Raw genomic sequence first — 23,183 nt, forward strand, 5'->3', positions numbered from 1 at the left:
AAGAAAAGAGCATGCTTCATTGCCTCTCCCATTGGTACATCCCTCCCTCCCTCTCTTATTTTCCACATGGCTCACGTATTCTGGGAGGAGATCAGAGTTGGGGAAGTACACTATGGTCAAAGCCTGATGCCTGCAGAGCTCATTGGCCACCCCGGACAGTGCAGCCACCCTGCTGAGGCCTGGCAGTGGTGTGGCTAACACAGTATTACACGGTTCCCACAGCAGGACCCGGACCATGTCTGTATAAAATAATAGTCACAGACTGGATCCACCAACTCCTCAATTGATACCACTGGTGTTGGCAATTTAAAAGCTATCAAAAGTAAAAGCCAACTCTACAACCTGAGATTATTAGATAGATGTCCTGGGATGATATTTTAGGCTCTAGCATGACTAGTCAGATCTCATTAGGAAGTGGAAACATTTCTCACTTTCTGTCCCTTCTTCAATACTCTCCTAGATCTTTCCAGCAAATTCCTCTTCCTTTGGGTCTCCTTAAAAGTCTGTATCACTAGCATTTTAGTGATGCTTCACATATCTGCCCCTCTTGCACCTATCAGCACATCTAGGGAAGCCAGTGAATTTTCCTTTCAGAATATTTTATTTTATTTTATTTTTAAGATTTTATTTATTTATTCATGAGAGATAGAGAGACAGAGACATAGGCAGAGGGAGAAGCAGGCTCCCTGCAGGGAGCCCGATGTGGGACTCGATCCCGGGACTTGGGGTCACTCCCTGAGCCAAAGGCAGACGCTCAACTGCTGAGCCACCAGACGTCCCCAGAATATTTTATTAGGCTATAATATTTATTATATGAAATGAGATGATATATGATATTATTCCCTGGTGCCTGGTACAGTGCTTTGCACGAAAGGTGGTGTCTTTCGATGGCATGAAATGGCTATGGGTCATCCTGACTAGCAACCAGCAGCTGGAATTACTAGTTCCACAATTTTGTGAGAGAATTATGGATTATTAACAATAATGCTTTACATTATGACTTCTTTGTCCAATCCATCTGGCACATTGCTTCCAGGTAGTAAAATACCCTCATGTCATAGTCAAGCATGGTATAAGCTCACAGCTAAGTTTCCTTTTTCATCTTTATTCTGCCCCAGGCATTCCCCATGGCCTCCCCAGCTTCCCTTCAGCTTGTCATAGGAGAATCACCCCCCTAGAGACCATTTAATCCAACATTTCTTTTGGTCCATCGTGGGCCTGGCAAGGTCACCCTAGAGGTGACCATGTTACTGAGACTGAGCCCTGATCCCCTTTCTCAGCCCAGGGACCACCCCTCCGGCCACCCACTTCTGCTTCCTTCTGCCCTTCCCGGGCTTGGGGTCAGGATCTCACTGCTGCTCCCCGACCTGGCTCTCAGAGCCTCCCTCCACTCCATCCCTCGGTGGGAGGGTAGCCCCGGGCCCACTGGCCAGGCCCATAGCTTCTCCCGGGAGGACACTCAGCCCGAGTTCCAGCCGGCCACACTGCCCACAGCAATGCCTGCTCCGTCTCACTGCAGTGCTGACGGGCCGTGTGGATGTGCAAGGCCCTCCTTCGGGCCCAGACCACAGCGGGCCATGAGCGGAGGCGGACCTAGTGGGCAGCGTGTGCAGAAGTCCACAGCTCCCCGCAGCCAGCACACCTACCCCAGAACTGTTTCCAGGTCTCCACTTGTCCCTCCACACGCGCCTGGAAATGGATGCTCACAGACGTTGCTGGCCAAGAAAGGAAGATAACTCACTGAAGAATGTAATCTCAAGTAGTATTTATGGCTTTTTTCCAATTCTAAAAGTAACACCTAATCACTACTGAAAATTTAGGAGATACAGAGAAGTTTAAAAAAGAAAATTACACTCATCCATAATCGCATTACTAGGAGAGCAGGTGCAGCCCGCTGGTCTCACTCTGCCGCCCTCCTCTGTCTGCCTCTCGCCCTGCACGCGCACCCACGCACCCACGCGCACGTGCACACACACACTCGGGCCTTGTGCTGATGGCCCGGTTGTATGAGCTTTTGTCAGTTAACATCGTGTCAGGAGCATGTCTTACCCCATACTTCCTCTCACTCACTCTGGGTGGGTGGAGCCCCACCTGCCAGGGAAGCCCCCCAGTCTGCTCCTCTATCCCGCCCTTCTGGCCTCACTCTCATCCCAACCCCTCTGCTGCCTGGAAACGTATCCAGTTCCGACCCCCAGAAGCATCCTCTCACCACCCTCTGCAGCTAAGGAGACCGGGGACTCTCCAGGCATGCACGCTGCACTTTCTTTCCCCACCCGTCCAGGCCTGCCGCCCCCCCTCACTTTGGGGCTCCTTCTTGGCTTCCTGCCTCTGGGCTGCCCTTCTGCTCCAGGAGTGGGTTTCGGCCTGTACCAGCAGAAACACCTGACATCCCAGTCCAGTCCCTCTTGCTCTCTGCCCCGCATTCCCCAGGTGCTCCTAAAATCCAGGGGGCCTAGCTGCTCTGTTCTTGCGGCATGTCCTAGACAGCCTGGGAGGCCTGGACCTCCTCCTGTGAAGCTGTGGGCAGAAGGGCACCTTCTGCACCCTGCCTGCACCCTGCAGAGGAGGGAAGTTCAGGCAGACGTGGAAAGGGGACACTGTTGTCGTGTGCGGGTGGAGCGACCCCGTGGCAGGGTGGGGTGTGGAAACTTGCAGACCCCCCATTTTGCTTCACGGATTCTCTCAGCAAATGATAAGCAATATTTAATCCAGCATTCTAGTGGTTAATTGAATATATGTTTTTGGGGCACCTGGGTGGCTCAGTCAGTTGAGCGTTTGACTGAATTTCAGCTCAGGTCATGATCTCAGGGTTGTGAGATTGATCCCCACACTGGGCCTGGAGCCTCCTTGAGATTCTCTCTCTCTCTCCTTCTGCCCTTCCCTCCACTTGCTTGCAGGTGCGTGTTCTCACACTCTCTCTCTAAAAAAAAAAATTAAAAAAAAATAAAAGAAAAGATTTAGAAACCTATGTTTTTATAGGGAAAATTTCCCCTGTTCCTATTATGGCTGCAGAGCCATCTTCCCCATTACCCTGAGAGGCTCCGTGGCCCTGTTGCTTAGAGCACTGGAGTCTGCAGACCTGGTCCACGGAAGGACCCTGGCCCCCAGAGGCCTCCAGGCCTGGCTAACACCCAGTGTACAGAATCGGTTCATCTGAGGGGAGTGCAGACTCAGCAGGGCAGCTTGCGTGATCCTCAAAGGGGCCCTATTTAAGGAGCCACCAGAATAGCCTGGAAATCATGGACTGTGTTTTTATTATGCCAATCTGCCAGAAGTGGAAGGAGAGAGTCTTAAAAAAGGAACACCTTTTTCTAATTCACACAAAGACCCCCAGGGGAGCAAGCACAGGGCGTCCCCTGGGGCAGATAGTGGTCCACTCTGGTCACTGCCAGGTGGTGGGCAGGGCTGCTGAAGAGGAGAGCCAGCTGGTCATGGAAAGACTCTCGGGGCTCTTGCATTGGCCTTGGGGTGGTGCCTCAGGGTTTCGGCTACAAATGCCCACATGGGAGCTTGCCCAAGATTTCTGTGGTCCCCATAGGTGACCTTCACCAATCTCTCACTGCCCAGGCCACAGAAAGTGGTGCCAGCATGGTTGTAAGCAGTGGGGGAGCACACTGTCAGAGGGCCAAACAAGTCAGGCTGGCTGGCCCACGTGTCACACCTCAAGGGACATCCATGGGGGACTCCAAAACTGCGGCCAGGACCATCAGTCAGCAGACTACCTTACTGCACTGCAGTGGCCCTGGTGGTCAGACCTGAGCCATCTCAGCAATGGGCCAGTCTTCCCCAGTCAGGGCTGCAGACACTGGCCAGCCTGCCCCAGCTGTCCCCCCACGGATGTCCTAAAACAGGACATAATGGAGAGACTAGGGCTGAGCTTTCTCCTGAACCCTCCTATCCAGCCCCCTCCCTCATCACCCCACTTGTGTCACCCAGACCTAGCTCCTCAATTTAGAGCTGCTCTGATACTTCGAGAACATCATTCTCTCCCTGGTTTCCATGTTCTCGGGGTGATCCTCGCCACGGCACCCAGTGTCCTCCCAGAGGGCTGCGGGGAGAGCACTCAGGCAGGTTCTGTCTGGGGAAGAACGTTCCAGAAGTGATTTGCCCCGTCCCCTAGGAGGAGCCGGCAATGGGGACTAAAGCCAGTGGGTGCCAGCAGGACCAGCCAGCCCGGTGTCCCCCTGTACCTCCCTCCCCGCCCCAGCCCTGGGGATGAAAGTCCTCAGGCTGTCTGTATGGGACCGTGTGAAAGGCAGGGAGGGACTGACACGCAGCAGACAGGCCTGCGCGGGGGGCCATGGACAGAGTCCCAGGCAGTGGGCAGCCCCGGCGGGAGCCCGCTCTCAGACCCCTGTCCCGCCGCCAGGATCGCCGGGGTGCAGTGCATGACTGTGCCTGGCTACTCCAAGGGCTTTGGCTATCAGACGGGCCAGAGCTTCTCGGGGGAGTTTGACCACGCCTGGAACGCCGTGTACCTGGAGGGGAGGTGGCACCTGGTGGACAGCACCTGGGGCAGTGGCCTGGTGGACTCTGCTACCTCCAAATTCACCTTCCTGTAAGTATGAATCTGGGTTCTGTTGGTGGAAATGGGGGACACAGGTGAAGGAAGCAGCAGGTGGGGCAGGCCAGGTGGGAGGGCAGGGAGAGCCAGGTGCGCGCTGCCGGCCACCCCAGCCTTCCTCGGGCTCTGAAATGAGCTGGCCCCAGGCCGAGAGGAAGGGCCCAGACCTTTTTGTCACCTCACCCTCCACTGACTAAATCCCTCCTCTGGCTCCCCATTGCTCCCTCTACCCAAGTGCTGAAAGCCCAGCATTTATTTGCCCACGGGCCATACAAGAGAGGCAGGCAGGGCTGAGAAGCTACTGAACTATCAAGATTCCCTCCAGGCCTTTGACCCATTGACCATATTGTAACGCAGGGATGCCAGAGTTCTCTTCCTGGTGTCTGTTTCCCCCAGACACCAGGGCTCCTCCGCACTGAAGGCAGCCACATCACATCTCGGAGGAAGGGGTTATAGTTTGTGGGAAGGGGGCTGTGGGTGCCCAGAGTCCCTGTGAGCCGCAGTGGGGCAGGGTGGTGGGGTGCAGGGCACTGGAGCACGTCTGTTCTCCAAGGCTCTGGCCAACTGTGGTCTTAACCTTAAAGCCATGACCTTCCTCATGGATCATGACATCTCTCAGCAGCTCAGATTCCTTTTTATCCAGAAGAATGAGAGCATTGTCTCTGATTTTTGCAGTCTAAATCTCGACAGTCCTGCACACAGGCCAAATACAAGCTAAGAGTGAAGCTTCCCCATCTCAGATGAGTCTCCGTGTTCTTCTCCTGATCCCCATCACTAACCTCTAGGGAGCTGTGTCTCATTGGCCCTGGGGACCACAGGAGGGCTGCTCACCCAAGACTCCCTGCCTGCCGTCCCTCCACCCTGATGGCTGGGACCTCGTCCATGGGTTATGCCTTTGCTCCCTCAAATCTCTTTTTGGCTTTGAGTGTAGGGGGAGCCCATTCCCCACCTGGACACAGCTCCACGTGGGCTATGGCCTTCTCTTAAAAGGGGCCTCAGATCCTGCCATGGCTTCTATTTCTGGAAGCAGCCACTGAGGAGCCATCTGCAGTGCCCATGTTAAGGCTGGAAATAGTGCTTCTTCCCCTTGGGTTGTTGGCAGGACCCCTTCTGTGGATGTGTTAGGCCAAAGAAGGCCCCAGGGATCCCCCTGTGAGCCCCCACCTGCTTCTCCACAGAGCTGAGGCCTACTCACCCTATATGGCTACTGACCATCTTCCTCCCCACCCCACTTCTAGATACAATGAATTCTACTTCCTCACCCATCCCGCACTGTTCATCGAGGACCATTTCCCAGACAACAAGAATTGGCAACTGCTAAAACCACCTCAATCCCTGAAGCAGTTTGAGAACAACATGTATCACAAGAGTGAATTCTACAACAAGGGGATGCTGAGTGCCCACCCAGAGACTTCTGTGATCAAAACAGGTAAGCCCTGAGCAGGTGGCCAGCATGCGAGCATCAGAGACAGAGCAGCTTTCCCTGTGTCTCAAGGTATCTGGGCCTCCAGGGGACCGCCCTGCCAGGGTACAGCCAGGGTCCCTGAGCTTGGTGTAAGCAGAACGTATGTGCAGATGCTACTACGGCAGCCAAGGCCATGAGGCCATTGGGGCAAGATCCAGCCATAGGTCACATTTGCAGGGACAGGTACCCGCTCGCAGCAGCATAAACCAAAAACGGGGTGCATAGGAAGTCCTTGGGTTTCCCTAGCCCCTGAGGGCCACACTTACAGCCCAACCTGTCAGGGAGCCAGGACTGGAGGGTCCCCAGCTGGATGAGTTTCTCCCAGTTCCCAGAGCCAGTAAAGGACTGCCTCGGGCCGGGCTGTACCCACCCCCAGTTCAGGTTCCCGACAGGAGTTCCCAAACTCCTGGCAAAGAGCTCCTGCTGGCCCAGCCAAGCAGGGATCTCCATGTCAGTGGTCTAACCAGCTAGTGGGAGAGCAGCGTGGGTCTCCCAGGACACAGGACTGGGGGGGGGAGGCGCTTTATTCAGGAGCTGGAAGAGTACAGGCACCGCCACACACAGGGACAGACATGCTCTGGACGGGCACAGCAAGCCCTCCAACGTCTGAGCTCAAGCTCCGCTAGACGAGGGCTGGCCCCAGAGGCGCAGCCTGCCTTCCTCCATGCCCTTCCCTCACAAGCTCAGATGCTCACTCTGCCTGCTTCCCTCCTGGAGGCAGAGGCCAGCTTTTTCCAGCCAACGTCCCTGGGAGTAAGAAGTGCAGGACACCTAGCTGAGCTGTCCCCACGGCTGACCCAGACTGACCTTTACTCCCCAGGTCCCCACAGGGGCCACAGGCACCGAGCTAAGTGTGTTGTGCACTCTGAGGTTTAGGGGGAGCCAGCTGTGTGGGAGAGGGTACAGAACTGTGGTCACGAGCCTCGCAGAGCTAACCACAGAGGACTTTGTCTTATGTACGTCCAAGGCCCTGGCACCTGGTCCAAGGCTGGGCACATAACCTGGACAGGCTCCAGGGCTCAGCACAACCTAGTCAGTGTACCTACCCCCACCCACCCGCAAACACACATACACACACACACACCACTTGAGCAAAGGCCTGCCTGTTGGTACCATCTCTGCTAATGGGGGTGGGGTGGGGGTGGGGGTGGGGGTAGAGGGATGTGTATTCCCAGGAGAGAAGGCCAAGCGCACAGGCCACCTGTGGGTGGGCCTGCAGGTGAGCCCCATCCCACACTGTAGAGTGATAGGGGCATGGGGAGCACAGGTGTCCCCAAGTTACTTCCAGCTGATTTGTCCCTTCCACCTCACAATGGCTTCCTTAACCAGTTTGCGGAGCTCTCTTGAATACTTTTTTAAAACTACAAATACCTGGAGGCTCCTGCTGCTAAAATAACAGCATGAGGTTGCTATCTTTGAGAATGTGTTTCCTCTGTTTATATCGGATGGGGAGCCTGTTCTGTCTGGTGCAGGCTGTGGAACCACAGGGAAGGATGGACCAGGCCACACCAACATCAAATTAATGCCACGGAGTAGAAGAACTTGCCTTTGCAAGAGGCACAGAAATGTCAACGCTGGGTTTCTTAATATACAGTAATCTCAAATTTGATTCCATATTCATGATGCTTATTTAAAGAATATTTCTTTGTTGGAGCTACTTTCGTTAAGAGTAGGGATGCGGAGAAAGCAGAAGAGGGAAACAGGTGGGTGAAAGACAGGGAATGAAGAGGACAGGGGATGTGGGGAGTGGAGTACCACCCACAGGGGTGAGGGGAGGTACAGGGAGAGGATGCAGGGGAGGATGCAGGGGAGGATGCAGGCTCCCACAGAGTCCCCGGAGTCGCCAGTCCTTCTTTCAAGTTTTCGGGCCATTCAGCTCACCTTGGTAGAGAATCTGCTGGCCCAGGTGCCCTCGTCAAGCCTGAGGAGTGCAGGAAAGGAGGGAGGAGGGCAGCTCCCCACAGTGCTCACCCCTGCAGGGAAGACAGACATCACAGAGAACGAATTCACTACAACAGTGCTGCTTCCTGAAGGAGATGTGGAGCTAGAAGAGGGGCTCCCGGGGGAGCTCGACCTCACTCCTCTGCAGTCAGACATTATGCTAAGGTCTTAGCAGGTTTAGGGGAAAGCAGTGGAGGGAAGAACATGAGTGAGGGCTCTGGGATGTGAAGGAGCCCTGGAGGATGTGGGAGGATGCTTGTGCGGGTCCTGACTCAGCTTAGGCAGGAGGCGACAGACTCTCACTGGTCTCCAGGCTGATGGTGACCCACATGAGTGAACCCAGGAGTTGGCAGGTAGATATTTTCCCAGGGGCCCTCGGGAGGCCCTGTGGAAATGCTGGGTGGCACTCCACCTCAAAGGTGAATTCCGTGGGATCTCACAGCCAACTCAGATGCAAGATGGAACAGGATGGGGCCATGAGCAGTTGAAGGCTGAGATGGCTTCTGCCCACTGAGTTGGCTTAGAAGAGGAAGTGAGGGGAGATTCAGACCAGAGAGACTCATAACAAGCCTGTTGCTCCTGGTCACTTTCCTTTGGAGGTAGATGTCCCATAGCGGCTGGAGGCAGTGGAGAAAGAAAGTAGACAAGAAAAGAACACCAAAGCACAAGGGGCCCCACAATCAATATACCAGAAAAGGAAGGAAGAGCAGCAAAGGGCTTGGGGTGGTGGTCAGCAGGCTGGGCTGGAGAGCGTGGTGGCTGCAAGGGGAGAAGAGGGCGTCCAGGAGGGCCTGCCAGCAGCCCCGATGCTCCAAGGAACTCACTGAAGTCTTTGGACGGAGGCCAGATGAGAGTTACAGGGTGGAAGAGGACCGCAGTGGGGAGGGGTTCCCTGCCAAGGTTTCTGGATGAGGAAGCCCACGAAGAAGCAGAGGGGAGATGGCCAGTGAGCTCCCATCTCTTCCTGCTGCCTGTGTGGGATTCTCACTGGCTGGCTGGAAGTTAGCACTGAATGCAGTAGCAGAGCAGCTTGGAGTCGGGGCCCTTGTGGCAGATTAGAGGGGACATCTTGGAGGTACTTGTCCCAGAGCCCAGGCATTGCCTCCGCAGAAGAGTACTGGACCTCAGACTGGGGAAAGGTGACTAGTGAGCATGGCTCTGGCAGTAGTCTGTCTCCTTCCCTCATGCTCATCTGTGAACACGAATGGGGCTGGGGAGGTTGCTGGGACAAGGAGCAGGTGTGGGGCTTCCGAGAGGAAGGGGCTTGAGGCTCTGCAAGGAGCCACTGCCCTCCCCCCCGCCCCCCGCCCTGCCCGTGGTCCCTCGAGACAGGGAGGACCAGGTAAGGAAATGCTCATGGGCTGCAAGACCAGAGGACTGACCACCTGTCCCTGAAAAACAGCAGGACAGAGGAAGATCACAAAACTGGTGGGCATGGGGAGAGGCAGAAGGAGAGTGGATGCCAAAGGCCCTCCAGAGCCGGGCCAAGCCACAGCTAAGTGAGAGTCCTGGGGTTGGGGCAGGAGTGGAGCGAGGAGGCAGTCGTGGCCCTGGAGCACAGCCTCTAGCGCACGATGGCATTCAAGCCAGGTTGTAAGGTCCTGTGTTCACCTGACAGCTGCTGGCAATGAGCAGATGCGGAGAGAGCGGTGGGAGGCAAGACTTAAGACCGGAAGGAGACACAGGGTGTCCAACGGGTCACGGGCCCTCCTTGCCCCTGGGCCCTCTACCCGGTTCCAGAATCAGGCTAAGCCTCCATGCAACCTTCATCTAATGAGAATCACTAGGGTGAGGCCAGCATCTACGGCTGGGGCGGATTTTCTCTTGAGACCCTCAGCTTTCAACTCCCTCTCAGAGAAGCACCTGCCGTGGGGAGGGGATCCTTTTAGTGTACGCCGCAGGTGGCCCGCATCGAGGTCTGGGATACCACCGTGATTGCTTAAAATCCATCGTGCTGAAAGTATTCACATCATGGAAATGGGCAGATGCTAGAGTCAGGGTCCCCCCGGAGAGCCAGTTGTCAAACATTTAGCAGCACGTCAGCACATATTGGATCCACCTCCCGACCCTGGTTCTGTCTCCGCAGTGAACGGGAAGGCCACCATCACCATTGAGAGCTGTGCCCCGACGCTCTTCATGTTTATGCTCAATGGCAAGCAGGAGCATGGGCTGCTGAGCCTCAGGAAGAACGGGATGAAGCTGGACATCTACCCTCCCACAGTGGGCACCCACAAGCTGCAGATCTTTGCCAAAGGCAACTCTGACATCTACAGCTCGGTGCTGGAGTACACACTCAAGTGCAACTACGTGGACATCGGTGTCCAGCTGCCCGCTGAGCTGCACCAGCCCGTGGGCCCCAGCTGGTTCTCGGAGCAGATGGGCATCGTGAAGCCCTCCCACCCCGACCCCATCATCCACACCAGTGACGGCCGCTGCTCCGTCAGCTTCGGTGTAGACGAGGGCATCAGCGTCCTGGCTTCCCTGCACGGGGACGAAGGCCCTATCACCGAGGAGACCGGGCGGCGCTACATCTTCCAGCTGCACCGAGAGAAGCGGGCGGAGCTGAAGGTCCAGCTGCCCCAGGCCGGCAAGTTTGCCCTCAAGATCTTCGTCAAGAAGAGGCTGGAGCCGGGCAACTACGTCTTTGTCTTCAGTTACCTTCTGTGCTGTACCAACACCAAGGTGAACTGGCCCATGTTCCCCGAGAGCTTTGGCAACTGGGGGCAGGACAATGAGTTGCTGGAGCCCCTGTCGGGCGTGCTTCCTGCCAACCGGAATGTCCCATTCAAACTGAAGCTACATGGTATCGCCAAAGCCCTGGTGAAGGGGCAGGACACGTGGCCCCTGACCCTGAATAGAGAGGGCTACTGGGAGGGCAGCTGCAGCACGGCCGGCTGCCAAGAAATCTATGTCATGGTGCTGGAGAACGCCAACCACAACTTCTACTCCTACATCCTGAAATACAAAGTGAACTCCCAGTGAGGCCTGGTGCCCGGTCACGCCTCCCAGAGGGCCAAGGCCAGACCTGCCCAGGGAGGGCCCAACGGAAGTGCAGCGAGCCCCGGCCACCAGCGAGTCTGCATGAAACCACTTCTGGGCCTCTGCCTCAGTCTCCCTGCCCCGCCGTGGAAGCTGCGATGTTTGTGTTCTGATGGCTTCGCTCAGCTGTGGCAACGGCCGAGAGGACTGAGGCAAAGGCCCTTTAGAAGAAAAAGGTGCTATGTAAATCCAAGGTATTGTAAACTGTACACCACTGCCCAGATGCCCCTTCTCGTATTCATGCTGTTGTTGTTTTTGTAGGGTTGATGTGGGAAAGCAGGCATATGGCCCCAGCAGAAAGCTTTGCACGTGATGGTGAGAGGACTCTCCTCTACGCCCCACAGGGACCCGGTCTGCGAGGCTGAGTCGTCCTGAATCACAGAACCCCTTTCAAGTAGCATCGGTGTTTCTCACCAATTCCTCGACCCCAGGGAGGGTTGGACGCCCATTTTTCCCAGACCTGACCATCCTCTGCATTCCTGCAGCCTCTTGCTCTTCAGGAGCCCTAGAAAAGAGAAGGTGTGAAGAGGAAGCCAGCCAGGCCGCCTCTGCCTGGAGGTTCCACAATCCCTGTATACTCTGGGGATGTGGCAATAGAGAAGTCGGAAGGGGGCCCCCGGTGCCCACTCTTGGGTGGCCTGGGTGGAGGGCCAGAGGGCGAGGGACGCTGCAGCAGCCCCACAACCTGAGTCTGAGGGTGTGAGACCCCAGACTCCGTGCTCCCAGACGAGCCCACAGGGCAGTTCGGTCCGGTTCGGTCTAGCTGGTGGTCCTCCAGGCCCTCTCAGAGCCTGGGTGTCAGGCCCTGGCCTGCACCTCCATAGGGGGAGCTTCAGGAGGCTGCTAGGCCCTTGGGGTGGGGGCTTGCGGACAACCCTAAATAAACACCCAAGCAGGGAGGCCGGGCAGGGAGTCGGGCAAATACCACAGTGTCCAGGAGACTCGGGAACTAGCAGGGCCCTGCTGGCCCCGAGGGTCCCCACGCGCGAAGCCCGCACAGGGGGACCGCCCCGCCCCGAGCCTCTGAGCTCGTCTGTCCCCGCTCCTTCCCCGCCTTGCTCTGACAGGAGAGACCCTGGGGTCCGCGTGCACCTCCCGGCTGCCCTAGGAGCCTGGGCCCAGCGGCCTCGGCGGCGCCTCAGGCCCGTGTTGCCATGGCAACGGCAGAGAGGAGGGAAGGGGAAGGGGGAGAGGCCCGCGTGGCCACCGCAGCACCCCGCAGCGCCCGCCCCCTGCAGGTGCTCCCGCCCCCTGGCGCCGGCTCCCCGCCCCTCCCGGCTCAGCCCCTCACCCTGAGAGCGGGACACTGCCCCCGTCCCCCTCCCCCACGCTGCTAAATGTCCCCAGGCTCCGCGACAGCCAGGCCAGCCGCTGCTCACGCCTCCTCTGCCTTCATTCTCACATTTGTGTATTCAGCAGATGTTCACGGGGCACTTAATGAGCACGGGGCTCTGTGCTAGATGCCGGGGTTAGGGGGGAACAAGGGGGTCCCGCCCCTGCCATCTCGGAGCTCAGGGTGGGCAGCAGCAGCCTCCCCCCAACAGGCCTGCCTAAGGCTGCGGGCTCCGGAGGCTTCAGTCCATCCTCTCCCCGGGGTCCCAGGGCCATGTTCTAGGGCTGCCCACCCCCCTGGCCGAACACGAGGGCGGTACACCCGGGGGGTCTGAGCTCTCCTCTGGCCCGTGTCCCACACCCCCTTGGCAGGCACTGTTGTCACCCGTGCCTGGAAAAAAGCACAAAGGCCCCAGAGGAGGGACCGCTGAGCACTTCGGCAGGGAAACAAGGAGGGGGTTCTGATGCCCTGAAAACAAATTTTTTTCACACCTTTGATTTTATGGGCTGAAAGAAACCTGCTGTGTTTTATCTGAATAATAAGTGCCTCCTATGACTCATGTCGCTCACCGGACCCAGAGCCACGGGTCGTCCCGATGAGAACAACGTGCGTCTTTTTTAAAATAGTGTAGCTAATGAATACATTCTGGAGCATGCGGAGGATGCCACCCAGCAACACAGGAGCTGCCCCAGGAAGCAAGACAAGGCCCAGCCTCGCAAAGTGTCTGCGGAGCAACCACGTGCCCCTCCGTCTGCGGCGTTAACCAGGGCCCCCCCCCCAACCACCCCACCCCATTTGTAAAGACAGCTGTGGGCGCAGCCAGAAATCACCTGTATTTCTCTCCACTGAAGTAAAAATACATGAAATGAAATCCAATCTTCATGAATTTTTACACGCATGCTGCTCAGGGTGGAACGCAGGGCTGCATTTTGAAGTCTTTTATTCAAATCCCCAGCTTTGTTTCCTGGTGGCGCCGTGGCGCGACGGTGGAATGGCACGGGCGCTCCCTGGTGCCCAGTCCGCGAGCTGCCGAGAGTTCACGCTCACTCCGGCTCACTCCGATGTTGGTGTCACATTCACCGCGTGCTTCCTGGCGTGCACACGGAGCGCACAGGCTGTGGGGCGAGCTTGGGGACTGCCTGGCAGGGTGAGAAGACACCGGGGTGTGCCACTGGGGAGTGTTTTGCCGGGAAATCCCATCTTGACATGCAAACCCTGGGTATGAGACTGGAAGGGACAGCTCTGCGAGCGCTCGTTACTGTGCCCCCATTGTAAGGACCGAACCGATCACACTCCGAGCTTTGGCCCCGCAAGTCCTAGGACGGTGGCCCTCACCCCAGGCAGCAGGGTGCAGAGGTCGGGGAGGGTGAGGGAGTTAACTGCTCTTAACTCCTTGCGTGCGGCTTGGTTGGCTTGGTTCCCAAGCGCCAGCAGCACAGCTGGAGCCCGTTTCAATCTGATTATGATCATTGTGAGCTCCCCATATGCTACATTGTCCCACCAGAGGCAAACCTCTCACCGCCTGCTGAGATTAAAAGGAAATAAATAGAGTAACTGAAGCATGAAGGATTTAGGCTAGACATAAAGAACTATTTCCTGTTTTTAAGCAGGAGGGACACGTTGCCAAGAAAGTTTGTGAAATCCTCTTCTCAAAGGACTTGGAAAGTAGAAAAGGTTTCCCAGTGGTCTGGGTATTAGACGCTCTGCTCACTGGAAGGACTAAATTCTCACCAAACCAGTTAATCCTTAAAATACGCTAGATGGCCCCCAGCAAACGCAAGGTGAACAGGATTGCCGCATCCTTTGCTGTTAGCAGCGTGTTCAGAGGCGGGTGTGCATCCGCATCCCACATCACTTTATCTGGGGTCTATCATTTCATTTGGAATAAGTAGCTGGAACTCTTAAATGGTGATTACTTTTCATAATGTGTGTGTTGAGTTGTGTGGGCCAGTGGCTGTTGAGTATGCTTTCCCCACATTGTTGCTGGTGTTGTTTTTCAATAAAATTTATATTCATTTTTATCCAACAATGTAATTATCGATCTGTTCTTATCACTGCTCTCACAAGGGGGAAAAAAATAGGAAAAAGCACTTTCATGTTCAAAGGGAGCCCTAGCAGAAAAAAAAAAAAAAAATCAATGTCCCAGCCATTTGAATGTGATGGGGAGATGCAAATGGAATGTCAGGCAAATAGCTATTTCACATTAAAGAAAACATAATTAGGTTAGCTCCAACCCCTCTCACTCACATGCCTTTGAAGAACATGAAGGCAGTGTTTCTTTCATTGAATCTTGTTTAACTTGAAATTTTTAAAGTCAATCCCAATTTTTGTTATTAGGAGGAGGAAAAAAATGTACCCAAAATGCCTATCAGCCTACTTTTTTTGCTGTTTTGAGTGTGTGTGTATATTTATACATATCTTGATTTTCATATATATACAGAAACTTTCTAGCAATTTACCTAAACAGATTATTCATAAATTAGACATTTAGGGGAATAGAGAAAGTGAACATCCAGGCACCTCTGAGAAGCTGCTGTAACCATGGAGACCATTCTCGTAGCTGTAGTGTGAAGGACAGAAAGAACTGTGTTCGCAAATCTGGCCTCGCTCATCCCTGCCCGCTGGACCCACAAACGTGAGCCCCAGCATACTCCTCCCGAGGAAGGAAGCGCACAGGTGGACCGTGTCTTTAACAGCATATTAAGGAGAAGTCAGAAGAAAGGCTCCCACATTAATAGGAGGAGGAACTCTTAAATTCTTAGAACGGTCTGAAAATGCCACCCCCGAGGCTGGAATGGATGACCTCTAACGTCCCTTCCAGTCCGGAGAGTTTGTGATGCTGTGTCTCTGTGAACAAATGCTGGCAGGTGGTAGACCTGGGATTGTCAGTTTCGGAACATCTGAAGGGCCCTGCTGTGTTAAGAGCCTGCCCTGCAGCCCCCAGCAGACTGCGCTGCTGGCTCCTCTCTTGCCTAAGGGCAAGGGGCTGGAAAAAACCCAGCAGAGGGACCAAAGGGAAAGCAACAGCCCCTGACAGGATGCGCTGCTGGCTCCTCTCTTGCCTAAGGGCAAGGGGCTGGAAAAAACCCAGCAGAGGGACCAAAGGGAAAGCAACAGCCCCTGACAGGATGCGGCTTCTCTCTGATTTTGCAAGCAGAACAAAAGAAAATAAAAGTCAGGCAGCAATTGGGATGCCTTCCCTTAGATGTCCCACAGGCATCCCCGAATCAAAAGATACTGAACCGAAGTCACTCTCTTCCCCCAAATTACCTCCACCTCCTCCTGGGTCCTCAACACAGTAAATACATCCCCATGCCCGAGTCCCCAAGTCAGACTCATGATGGTCACTAGTGACCCCTTCATTCCCCTCAGTGATGAAAGTCCATTTCACTTTTTTTTTGATGAGTGGTCCATTCTGATCCACTCCCCCAGCCCCGCACCCACTCCACTCTCACAGCCTTTGCCATAATCCAAGCCTTCATCATCTCTCAGCTACGCTGTCGTGATTGCTTTCCATGATGACATGAGGGCCCCACCACCACCACTGCCCCATGACGACTCCATGTTTCCTCTTGTAAGATCACCAGGACTGTTGGAAACCTAAGACAAGGTTTCCATGAAGGCCTTCCAGAAGAAGTTCACCATCTCTGGTGAAAGTATCATTTGTGTCAGGTGCTGATGGAAAAGGTAGGTCTTCAAACAAAAACCAGTCTTAACAGAGAGGCAGAAACTCCTCCTTTTTCCTGGACTCTGAAAGGCCGGGTGCTGAGGTCTTCACTCACGGGCGGTGCTGTGTAGGGTGGCTCGTAGCACCACAGCTAAAGGAGGACCTGTGACAGGGTGAGTGGTGGAGCCTAGCCTGAAGGTGAGTGAGCGACACCTTGTAAATCAGATTATCCACATCCGTGGCTCATAGATTTGCCTGTTCTCCTCCTGGAACCAAAACAGTATTGATCATATGTTCAAATGTGCCAGGTGGGCTTCCTGGCCGGCAGATGCTGAGACACAGGAATGCAAGTGGGGTACCAGAGGGTAATACCTGTGAAAGATAAAGCAGGAGGAAGCAGGATCAGGTGGAGAGAACTTCCGACCGTGGTCCAAGTCCCGGACAACAGAAGAATCCCATTGTGCCGAAACAGCCAGGCCCTAGAGACCCCAGTCTGCTCAGTCACTGGCTGCGGGCTGACCATGAAAGAGCTTGGCCTCAGCTCAAAAATAGCATAAGGTTTCTGATCCATCATGTGAGAAGCCTAGAAGCCATCACTCCCTCCAACAGGTAAAAAGCTGGCAAGTTGAAACATCAACAACTCTTCCTCTGTCTGTAAAAAGTGAAGTCACAAAGTAAACCACTTGCCCCCCTTCCCCAAACTGGAGAGATGATACAGAGAATCACAACCCACCAGAGCAGAAACCTCCATGGGAACCAAAGCCTGGGTGGGAAAACCTGAATTGTAAATTGATGAATTGCTGGGGCTCCATGTGGTCAACGTTGAGAGTTGAAAACCCTCCAGGGGAACTCAATCATCAGGACCCCCACATTTTTGTGAGTTTTATCTCCTGGATCTCTACCAGGTCTTACAGTGAATATCAGATAAAAATCCCTGCTTCTGGAGTGAAGGAAATGGACGTATCTACAAGCAGAAAATTAGTAAGGACATGGTTAAACACAACACCACCCCCAAACTACTAGATACAGTTGGCATCTATAGACTACATCATCCAACAACAGCAGATTACATATTCTTTCCAAGCGCACATGGAACATTCACCAAGATAGACCATATTCTGGGCTACAACCCCCCCACTTCCCCCCGCAAACCAACTGAAAAGAATAGAAGTCACACGATGTCTGCTCTCAGACACAGTGGAATTAAACTAGACATAGGTAACAGAAAGATGACTGGAAAATCCCAATATATTTGCAGATTAAACAACACACTTCTAAACCGCTAACGGGTCAAAGAAGAAATCTCGAAGGAAATTTTAAAATATTTTGACCTACACGAAAACAAAAACACGACTTAACAAAATTTGAGAGGTACAGCAAAAGCTCTCTTTAGAAGGAAATTTAGAGCATTGAAGGCATATATTAGAAAAGAAGAAAGCCCTAAAATCAATGATCTAAGCTTCCACGTTAGGAAACTAGAAAAGAGAAGAGCAAAGTAAGCAGAAAAAAAAGAAATAATTTAAAGAGTGGAAATCAAGAAATTGAAAACAAGAAATCAATAGAAAAGATCAGCAAAATCAAAAGCTTGGTTCTTTGAAAAGATCAATAACATCTATGAGCCTCTAGCCAGGCTAGCTAAGAAAAAAAAAGGAAAGACACAATTACAATATCAGAAGTGAAAGAAGGAAAAAAAAAATAACAGAAGTGAAAGAAGGGGTATCACTAGATCCCATGCACGTTAAAAGGATAATAAGGGAATACAACGAATAACTCTGTGCACCCAAATTTGAACACCTACGTTATCAAATGGTCCAATTCCCTGGAAGCCACAATCTGCTGAAATTCATACAAGAAGCAATAGTGATCTGAATTGGCCAACAGGCCCCTCTTTTTAAAGAAATCGAGTCAATAATCAATAGCCCTCTACGAAGAAAGCACCAGGCCCAGAGAGGTTCACTGGTGAATGCTACCAGACACCTAAGGAAGAAATTATACCAATTTTCTACAAACTCTTTCAGAAGATGGAAGCAGAGGGCTCACTTCCTAACTCATCTGAGGCCAGCATTACCCTAATACCAAAACCAAACACAATATATAAGGAAAGAAAACAACAGACTAATAATATCTCTTGTGAACATAGATATAAAAACCGTTCCACCCCCTCCCAAAATTAGCCAATTGAATCCAACAATGTATAAAAGCTAAGGCAGACTGTAAAGGCACTGCCAGCTGAAAGCTCTCAGGTATCTGAGAGACACGTGGTGGAAGGGGCAAGCTCGCTCTCTGGAGTCTCTTTATAAGGACACTAATCCCATTGATGAGAGCACCACCCTCTTGACCTAATCACCTTCCAAAGGCCCCGCCTCCAAACACCATCATATTGGGGATTCAGTCTCAACCCATGAATTTGGGTGGGGGGGATAGATACAAACATTCAATCTATAACCCCGACTCTGGCTTCGCACTGCTTTCTCCACTTTGTCTCTCATGACTCTCCATGAGATTCCTTTTGCAAAACTCAACCGCATGACACCAGACACCGTGCTTTTTACACATGCTGTTCCTTCTCACTGGGAAGACTTTCCCTCCCTCTTTCTCTGGAGAAGCCCGGCCAGATCCCTTGTCAGCCCTTCCTTGGCCTTTCCGCTAACCAGGCCCATGTGGAATTATGTGCCCACCTTCCACATTCAGTTAGCACTTTGTTAGCTCATCTGTTAACCAGGGACTTTCTGCATGATTCCTGTGATCGAGAGGGCACTTAGAAGTTCACACACTTGGTTATGAGTTGTTTGACCACAGTTACTTTGATTTTTCTCCATGGCACAAAATAGGGGTTTGGTAAATGCTTGGCAAGTGTTTCATTGGGAGAACAGTAAGGGATGATGAAGACAGGACCAGCGAAGTAACATAACTCAGCAGTCCAAGAACACTCACTGACATTTGCTGACGTGTTTCACCGAGACTGGCCCCTGTGCCTTTCGCCCGGCTCTGGACACCAGAGCCTGAACTGCGAGGAGCACCCAAGATGCTCTCTGGAAGGGCTACACCTCAGGAAGGGCTGGGAAACTGGGATAGGGTGAGATCTTGGAATGACCACCCTGGGGAGTGTTGAGGAGGTAGTTTATGGTGGTCTTCAAGGAAATAGGTGGGCTTTTCACCAAGACCAGCAGCCCGCACTTATTTATGAGGCTCTAAAAGAGGACACATGCTTGTGCCACAGAACAGGACTTGAACACAGGGCTTGAGCTTTCCAAGAAGAATGACCACTCTGTCTGTGAATGGCAGGGGGCGGCCAGGACTCTTTGGCCCTGAGTAACTTCATGAAGTTGCTTTCCTCTACCTAATTGTGGTTCCTGCCTCAGATTTCCCTCTAGGACCCTGTTTGAAGGAGATTCTATAACCTAAGCCTGGTGCTCCTGGTTAGGAGCACAGAAATAAAGCTAAAGGCACCTGCCCGTCCTGCCCACACCCGTCCATCCAGAGCAAACTAGCCCACTGACAGCCGGTCAGCTGCCAAACCGTAGGTCCAAGGGTGGTCTGGAGGCCTCCCGACACCTCTGGGTTCCAGGGAGATGCCACCCAACACGCCCATGTGGAGCACCCAATGCGCACAGGCACACCGCTCCAGGCATGTGCCCGCCGGACTGGCTTGCTATTTCATCTCCACAATTAAATGACACCTGCGTTTAGAACAAATGATCAATACAGTTTTGAGGTGAACATCAATTTGTCATTTCAAAAATGAATTCATAGATCTTGGGACTTATTTACACGGCTGTCGACCAAAAAGGCCGTTGAGTTACATCATCCTCAATAGTCCTTTCCTTCTTTTTTTCTCAAAAAAAGAGATCTACCAAAGTAGATGCCCGGGAGCGAGTTTCTCTGCCCCCGTGGGAAATGTATGTTTACAGGATGACAGAAACTGCCACCAGCCGGGAGTGCTGGCACTGCTTGCCACCAGGAGGCCATCAGGGCACCCGATCGATGAGAGGACTGCCCTTCTTCCCAAGGAACCCCCCCGCCCTCGGCGTGTGCGGGGATTGCTTTGTTCCCATCAGGAGGGACGGCTGACTGCCTCTCTGACACAAGGAATCAGCCATCACTTCACCCCGGCTGTGCAGGGACAGAGGCGGTGGCGCCCCGCTCCAGGGTGGCAGGGACGACCGTGGAGAGGCTTGCGGCCTAGGCGCACGGAGCAGCCGCGACCACAAGGTGCCAAGAACAACCGGGCTGCATGATTAATGATGGACAGATGTTGGGGGTGAGGGCCCCTGGCAGCTCCCACATGGACAAAGAATGGCGACAAGGGACAAAGAGGAGACGTTTGTTTCAACCGAAATGACTGCAGGATTACAAATTGCTCCCTGAACACTCAGCTGATGTGTTTGTGTGTACGTGAACACCAAGGGGATGGGCAAATTAACATTTTATTACACTGTAAAAAAATTAAATGTAGCCAAGATGCCGGAGGCGTTTTGAGGCTGTCCCCTCCTCTGCCCATATCTTTTGTGATGCCTCCCCCCCGCCCCTGGGAACTGGTGGCGAGCGTGGGCACCATGAACCCTTTGAGCATCCATTTCTTTAGCATCCGATCTCCTTCCTCACCTCCCAGGAGAAACACAGGGAAGAGAAACATGCTAACTTGATCGCGGGAGGAAATCCACTCTGTCAGTAAAAGCTTCACTTGACATTTTTAAAGCTCAGCAAGAGAGTTAAAAGTCCATTTTAAAAGGAGGACAATGGGCCTCTTTCTGGAAAGATGGCCTCTGAGCTGCCTCTCCCCTGTTGGACTGTAAAGCTGTCTTGCGCCGCCAGGAGCCACTGATGTAGGATTGAAGCCTCAGTTTCTTTCTACAAACACTGGTTTGAGCTGGGGAAGCCCCGCGGCCAGCAGGAGACCCCTCCTCGTCGAGCTCCAGGCGGCCCGAGGCCAGGGGAGGCCTGCGGCCCTGCCCCGTCCCCAGTATCAGGCACGACAGGAGCACGGACCCCCAGCCAGCCCCCTGGGTCCCGTCCCAGCTCGGCCACCCTCTGCTTTTGGCAAATGACTTGATCCTCCCCGGCTGGGTTTCTGCAGCAGTGAACTGAGCATAACGTGCGCACCCACCACGCAAGTTTGCCCTGAATTCACGTGAGTACAGCGAACGGAGTAGCCCCTGGCACGTAGCACCTGCTCGGTGAATGTCAGCTGCCATCACCACCACACCATTGGTGTCCCCAGCATTCTGAGGATGGTATTGAAGTGCCATGTGCTGTTCCCGGAGCCGTGTGTTGAATCTAAAAGGTCACGGGCCCCTCCTGACATCACAGCCGTCTCTGATGCCAGCCTCTAAAAGAAGAAATCTTGTCTCCGATCCTTGGCCACCTGCCCCTCCTAGAATCTTCCAGAGACCGGGAGCTCATCACTCCGTGAAACAGCTATCCCGTTACTGGATGCTTCTGTTGAAAGACCCTCCCTATTTGTAACTGCCTGAAATTCAAGCAGTTGAGCCAATCCACCCACTGGTCCGTGGACAGACCTGTACTATTCCGCGATCACCCCATGCAGGCATTCTGGGCCACCAGGGCCAAACCCAGCTCATCCAGGGCTCTGGGAGCTGACCGCAACAGCTCTCATCTACCTAGACGAGGAAGGGGAGCCCGAAGAGAGGGAGAGAAAAGGAAAATCTCCCACTCAAGAGAGCCTGCACATCAGCATCTGAAACCCCATGAAGAAAGGTGAGCGTCACAAAATGTAAGCAATCTGCACGCTGTGTGGTGAGACGAGCCCCGAGCCCTAAGCCCACAGCATGCCCTGCACCTGGCTGCCCGGCCTGTATCCTCCAAGCATTTCTTCTCCGAGAAAACGGACCAACCCAAGAAAAAAGACTCACAGGCACAACCTGCGGCCAGCACTCCAGTGACAGGACCAGGACCCCATTGGACCACCTCTAGGAATCCCTCAGACACACACACATACACACATGCACACGCAGGCATGCACACACACACACACACACACGGAAATCACACACACAGTTTGTGAGCGCATCTGCGGTGGTTTTAAAATACATCCACAGATTCTCTGGTACTCCTCCCTCCCTAAGGTGGAGCCTAGCTCCCATCCCCTTAAGTATAGTGGGAGCTATACTTAGTGACTCTCTTCTAACAGATAGAATGTGACACAAATCACAGTGTGTGATGTTCAAGATTAAGACGTATATGGCATTACCACTTCCTCCTGTAAACCGAGAACGGGGTGCACTGGGACCAGGAGACTCCTACAGAAAGGAGGGGCAAGGGGACACCCAGGAGGATGGTAATGGGATAAATCTGGAGAACAGCTTCACAGCAAGGACGATGGACCCAGTGTAGAAAGGAGCAGGGCAGACTGGTCCAGGAGGCATGTCATAGGGAAAAAATCAAACAGGACAAATGACTCGGTTACCCGATGCAGCTGACTTCACTGGGGCTATGTTAATGACACTGAGGAGTTTGTGGGACTCTTTGGTGAAAGCTATGTTGAAAACAAAGCAAATGCTAAATTCACGTGGAAAGGTTGTACCCCCCAAATCGTATGAACCATAGTATGCTATACGTGGGTATCTACACGGTCATACTAATGTAAATGTCAAGTACTGATGATGCAGATGCTGTGTTTAGATAGCTCGTGTCATTCGAGCCCCCTCTCCCGTCTCCCAGTTTTGAGGACGAGGTAGCAAATTCTTCCTTTCTCAGTAATGTTCAGTAGGTTTTTGTGGAGCTTTGCATATCTTTTATTAGGTATATTGCTAGGTATTTACAGGGGAACTTTCATGATGTGGTAATGGTATCAATCTTAAAGTGCGTTTTCTAATTGTTGCTAGAATATAGACATAGGGTTATACGACATGAAATCATGCTGTGTGTTCTTTGTGGATGTGTACAAATCCAAAAATATAGCTGTGAGGTGTTAACACCATCACCAGATAGCACTTGCTTCTGGAAACAGAAGAAAGGCATGGAATGAGACCAAAACAGAGACGTTTTCAGTAATCTTTTATTCTATGTAAGTTTTGAAGAATATATGACGAAATGTTGGCATTTGTTAAATTCAGGGAGAAAGAAATCATCCGTGTCGCTATTTTTAAAAAGACAGGGGCACCTGGGGACACAGCTGGTTGAGCATCCAACTCTTGGCTTCAGCTTGGGCTAG

The 23,183-nt window shown here is 53.2% G+C and overlaps 1 protein-coding gene and 1 long non-coding RNA gene across 4 annotated transcripts in view; one reads left to right on the forward strand and one right to left on the reverse strand.

Annotated features, from left to right (window-relative positions):
• KY (kyphoscoliosis peptidase) overlaps positions 1-14,371 on the forward strand; it is a 48,223-nt gene extending 33,852 nt beyond the window's left edge. Inside the window, exons 9-12 of the mRNA XM_072792654.1 lie at positions 4,370-4,558; positions 5,803-5,993; positions 10,057-12,247; positions 12,969-14,371. Coding sequence (XP_072648755.1) covers positions 4,370-4,558; positions 5,803-5,993; positions 10,057-10,952 — 1,276 coding nt within the window. The 3' untranslated portion in view covers positions 10,953-12,247; positions 12,969-14,371. The remainder of the gene's footprint in view (positions 1-4,369; positions 4,559-5,802; positions 5,994-10,056; positions 12,248-12,968) is intronic.
• LOC140613989 (uncharacterized) lies at positions 1,079-12,164 on the reverse strand. 3 transcript variants are annotated; one of them, XR_012014899.1, is made up of 4 exons: positions 11,424-12,152; positions 7,911-8,002; positions 4,479-4,577; positions 1,079-2,920 (listed from the first exon to the last, which is right to left on the reverse strand). It is a non-coding gene; the product is annotated as an uncharacterized lncRNA (long non-coding RNA). The 3 variants fall into 3 exon arrangements; XR_012014900.1 differs by lacking the exons at positions 1,079-2,920; positions 4,479-4,577 and having other exon boundaries at positions 7,291-8,002; positions 11,424-11,514; positions 11,935-12,152; XR_012014898.1 differs by lacking the exons at positions 1,079-2,920; positions 4,479-4,577 and having other exon boundaries at positions 7,293-8,002; positions 11,424-11,514; positions 12,102-12,164.
• Positions 14,372-23,183: the final 8,812 nt, after the last annotated feature.

Source organism: Canis lupus, chromosome 22 (genome assembly GCF_048164855.1).
Source record: "Canis lupus baileyi chromosome 22, mCanLup2.hap1, whole genome shotgun sequence".
Classification (NCBI taxonomy): domain Eukaryota; kingdom Metazoa; phylum Chordata; class Mammalia; order Carnivora; family Canidae; genus Canis; species Canis lupus.